The 5,071-nt window shown below is 55.3% G+C and overlaps 1 protein-coding gene across 1 annotated transcript; it reads left to right on the top strand.

Annotated features, from left to right (window-relative positions):
• Window positions 1-488: 488 nt before the first annotated feature.
• LOC126766737 (queuine tRNA-ribosyltransferase catalytic subunit 1-like) lies at window positions 489-1,931 on the top strand. Its single transcript, XM_050484460.1, is given in 4 exon segments — window positions 489-656; window positions 658-776; window positions 864-883; window positions 886-1,931. Coding segments are annotated over 4 exon segments (1,353 nt in total).
• Window positions 1,932-5,071: the final 3,140 nt, after the last annotated feature.

Raw genomic sequence — 5,071 nt, 5'->3', positions numbered from 1 at the left:
GGCAAGAATTTTCCTTTTCAACCGAAGAAAGCACTGGCGCCTGGGAGGGGAGAGGGAGGCATGGACAGAAGCACATCTCCTTCCTCCGATGCCTAGGAAGCAAGGGCGAGCTTTTCTCCCTGTTTTTTTCCCAAGGTTTTTGGGGAGAAGAGCTTTTCGGATCTCACTCGTCCGCCTTCTCTCTTCCACACACACACACACACACACACAAAACAAAACAAAAAAAACAACACCTACCACGGAAAGAAGGCTAATGGTACCTTCCGTTCACCCAACAATCTTTTCTGCGCACCTGTGACTTCCTTTTGCACGCTCTTGCACCATACAACACTGGCGTTCCTTTGTAGAACGAACCAATTTAGTCAAGCGAGCTCTCATCACCGGTCAGCCGCGCGCGCATTTGATTACCCGGCGCTTTTTTTTTTCGTTCTTGTTTGTTGTTTTCCTCCTCCCTTCTGCCTGGTGTTTTTCATTGCTTTTGCACGCCCATGTTTGAGTTTAGGGTCAATCAAGGACCGAGGCCCCCTGTGGCCGCCCGTGCAGGCGTCTTCCAGCTCCCCCACGGCCCTCTGCGCACACCCATTTTTATGCCGGTTGCGACGCAGGCCGCGCTCAAGGGCGTCACGGTGGAGCAACTGGAGGAGATGGACGTTGAGAATCATTCTCGGCAACACCTACCACCTCGGCCTCCGACCCGGGGAATACGTGTTGCGCGAGATCACTGACCGAAAGAATAGGGCGGAAGAGGAGAAGAAGGAACAAGAAGCTGCACGGGCGTCGAAACGCGCCAGGGAGGAAGAGGCAGGGACCGGTGGTGACGCTGACAAGCCACAGTCCGCGACGGACCTGTCGCCTCCGTTGAGGGTGAAGGACAACATGGATGGCATCACTTTTTGGAGGGGTGGAAGCGAAATATTTTGACAGATAGCGGCGGTTTCCAGATGGTGAGTTTGCTGAAGTTGGCGCAGATCACCGAGGAAGGCGTGCGATTCCAGTCAACGCACGGCGGTGGCAGCGGGGTGATGCCTGCCAACACCGTCGAGGACGAAAGAGGCACCACGGGCGGCGAAGAGAACTGCTCTCTTTTGCTGCGGCCCGAGGACAGTATTCGCATCCAGAACGCGATTGGCGCCGATATTATGATGCAGCTCGACGACGTCGTGCACGTGCTCACGACGGGACCTCGGGTCGAGGAGGCGGCAAAGCGTTCAGTGCGTTGGCTCGACCGCTGTCTCGCGGCTAACCAAAACCCGCAAAAGCAGTGCATCTTTGGCATCGTTCAGGGCGCCCTCGACCCGGCGCTGCGCCAGTACTGCCTGCAGGAAATGATTAAACGGACCACCTGCAAGGGATTTGCCATTGGGGGTTTGAGCGGCGGGGAGGCAAAGGACGAATTCTGGCGCATGGTGCGTCTCTGCACCGACCAGAGCCACGGCGCAGGTCTGCCCAACAACAAACCTCGCTACTGCATGGGCGTTGGCTACCCCGAAGATATCCTCGTGTGCATTGCGCTGGGTGTGGATATGTTTGACTGCGTCTATGCGTGCCGGACGGCCCGCTTCGGCTCTGCGCTGACGTCAGAGGGGAAGATACAGATTGGCAAGCGGCAGTACCGCGCCGACGGCGGCCCACTCGACCCCAAGTGTTCTTGCAAGACGTGCAAGACGTACTCGCGGGCCTACTTGCACACCATCGCCTCCGCCAAGGACTCCATCTCGGCCACACTTCTTTCCTACCATAACTTGGCCTACCTAATCTCTCTCACCCGCGGTGCACGGACGGCCATCGAGGAGGGGGCGGTTCACCGAGTACGTGCAAGACTTTTTGTAGCGTACTACCCAAAACGAATCTACCCTGCATGGGTGGTGGACGCGCTGCGCTCCGTTGAAATTGAGCTTCTCCCTCCCATGGAAGAGCCGACAGGGCTGTGAAAAAAAAAAGCAGCGATGAAACACCGCTTAATGCCGCTTCGCTGTGTTGAGCGGCTTTTCCTTATTGCGTGATTGATTCTCACGATGTAAGGGACTTAAAGAACAAAAAAAAAAACGATAAAAACGAAAAAGAAGAGAGGGAAATCAAAACCATTGTCTCGATGCTTTTGCGGAGATAGTGATACGAGAGAGAAACGCTGTATTTTACCGGCAGCTTGGACATCACTCACTCCTGTCTTGGCAACTATCATGGGTTCTTTTGTTCCTCCCCCTTCTTTTCACTGCGTCGCCGACATCCTTTTCTTTGTTTCTTTAATCGTCTAGACCTCACTCGATCTTCAAACCCGTGGAAAACGCCAACGCTTTTTCCTTCCCACCTTTGTCTTCCCTCTCGAACTTGTTGCACGATACCTGCTTCACGAGCCTGACCATCTCCACGTTGGACACGTAGACACACACACACACACACACACACCGCCACAGCATGACCATCAACGTCTCCCTGCAGTCCTCCCTTGGCCGCTTTGAGCTGCCCTTGGACCCCTTCCCTTTCCCTCCGCGACGTCAAGCGTGCGTTCAGGAAAGAGTGCGCAGATCTCGCCGATGTGAACATGAGCGCCTTTGTGCTGGGCTTCAAAGGCGTCTTTTCTCCCGAGGATGCATCGACGCTGACGGCGTGCGGGGTGGACGACGGCGACGTGCTCTTCCTCATCCGTAGGCGCACAATTCCTTCGTTGAACGCTCCGGACGCTGAGTGACGGTTTCCTGCGCGTTACCTCCTTCACTCTCTTTCCCCTTTTCTCTCTCCTCTGCAGGTAGGAAAGAACGCACCAGTCCACACTTGTGTTTCTATCGCCTCACCTTTTTTGTCCTTTTTTTTTTTGTTCTATCTCTTCCTTCTTTTCTCTCTCTTTTTTTCCCCACTTTGAAAGAGGCGCAAAGCTATAATGGTTAGAATGTACTATTTCTCTTGCTTCATGCAGAAATCACTTCCCAATCTTTTTATTCTCTTTTAATTACATGTTCTGTCACTACCGCCATCGCCTTGGCATCACAAGCGCACCCAATCAACCAAAAAAAAAAAAAAGAGTTTGAAATTGAGGCCTATGCGACTCGTCTTGACCTCACAATTGCAGCGTTTGTCTCCTCAATCGTCTTTTTTTGTTTTTGTTTTTTTTTTTTTTTCGGTTGACAGAATCAACTCTCTCTCCTCCTTTCTTCTCCGGCTCTGTTCCTCCTGATATCACAACAAAGTAAATTAGCAAACGAATCTGCCTCAGAAAGAGGAAATTCGTGTTTGATAGACTATACGCGGGTTCTCCCACGCTTTTTCAACCACTGAACCCCTGTTTCTCTCTCCGGAAAACAGCCTTCTTGGCCTCTTTTTTTTTTTTGGTGATCTTTTTTTTTTTTTTTTCTTTTTTTACATATTTTTGTACATTTCCTTTTGTTGTTTTTCTCTTGGTAAACCAAGGAAGAGGGGGGGAAAAGAGGAAAGAAGGAAAAAAAAACCCCGTAAACTCCCCTTCCTCCCTTCCTTCCCAGCACTTACAGACGTTGCTGCAAACAAGAAGAAGAAAAAAAAAATATCCACTGAGATGCAACCCGCAAAGCCCTCCGCTGTTCGCTCGGCCCCGGCGAGCAGCAAACGGCTGCGCGGAATTAGCAGCAACGACACCCGCAGTCACACGAGCACCCGCGGTCACTTCAGTAGCGGCGGGAACGTGAAAGAGGGCAAGAAATCAGACGCCACCTTGCGAGTCGCCCCGACAACGGCTTCGCCGCCACCACGCCTGCCGCCGCCCCGTCCGGCCCGATCCCCCGGAGTCAGGCCACCAACCCGCGGTCGAAACCAGCGAAGGTGGCAGCACTGACTTCGACTTTTTCTGATCCGCTCACGCAGCACTTCCCTGGTGCGAAGGTGAGCCCGTCCGCTAAAGAGAAGCGAAAGCCAAAGGGCGAAGACCTCTTCCTTGTGGAGCCGCGCGAGATTACGTTCAGCACGTACGCGGGCAACCAAACCTACGAGGCCGCCCTCACCTTCACGAATCGCACCCCTCAGAGTCAGTTCATTCGCGCGGCGAGGCCGGAGTCGCGGATCTTTTCCCTCACGCCGCCAAAAGGCTCGGACTCCACCCTGAAGGTCGCGGCCGGCCTCTCCGTTGTGTACACGGTGGTCTTCTCCCCCGAGGATGCGGACAGGGACTACTCCTGCGATCTGCAAGTGTCAACCGACCATGGCGCCTTCACGGTGCCAGTGAGGGCGTACAGCAGCCGCGGTCGTCTGGACCTTCCGAGCGAGGTCGCGGTCGAGAGCTGCCCCGTGAAGAGCTCCGCGACGGCCCCCCTTTTCTGCGCAACATCGACGCCGCGAAGCCGTGCGTCTGGCGAGCGGAGCTGCTCGCCGGGAAAGACGACAGCGATGCCGCCGGTGGCTCCCAGGCACCAATGTTTGCCCTCTCCCCTAGCTTTGGCGTCGTGCCGCCCAACGGCGGCACCGCCGCGGCCGAGTTGCTCTTCACGCCCCACTCTGGCCTTCTTCCCGGCGCGCAGGTCACGCGCACCATCCGTTTCTTTCTTGGCCCAGAAGGAGACGAGGTGCAGGACCTCACCGTCCGCGGCGTCACCACAGAGTTGAAGGTGACCCTTGAAGAGCCTCAGGTGTCCTTCACACCAACGTACGTTACCACGGAGCGCCAGGCGGTGGTGCGCGTGACGAACTCGAGCGACCACATTGTCAAGTTTGCTTGGAAGAGTCAGTACGCGGACCCGAACACGGCTCTGGGCACGACGTTTCTCACTGGTAGTGTGGAGAGCGAGGAGGAGCGCGTTCTGTTCCTTGACGGCCCGTTCGACGATGACGTGTTCAGCGTGGAACCCGCGCAAGGTGTCATTTACGGACGCGGAACAAAGGAATTCACCGTCACGTTCAACCCTCAACTGGCGGTTACGTCAACGGCCACGGCGTACCTCGACGTGTCTGGCCGCACAGAGCGGCTTCCTCTCGTGCTGTCAGGCGAAGGCCTAGGCCCGCAATGCAAGCTTGATTTCAACCGGCTTAACATTGGCGAGGTGTACTTGAACGCGGAACATCTGTACACGGTTGAGCTGTCGAACGTGGGCCGCGTGGAGGCGCGCTA

The sequence above is a fragment of the Bactrocera neohumeralis genome, unplaced genomic scaffold (genome assembly GCF_024586455.1).
Source record: "Bactrocera neohumeralis isolate Rockhampton unplaced genomic scaffold, APGP_CSIRO_Bneo_wtdbg2-racon-allhic-juicebox.fasta_v2 ctg2333, whole genome shotgun sequence".
Taxonomy (NCBI): domain Eukaryota; kingdom Metazoa; phylum Arthropoda; class Insecta; order Diptera; family Tephritidae; genus Bactrocera; species Bactrocera neohumeralis.
This window is presented reverse-complemented; position numbering and strand designations above follow the sequence as displayed.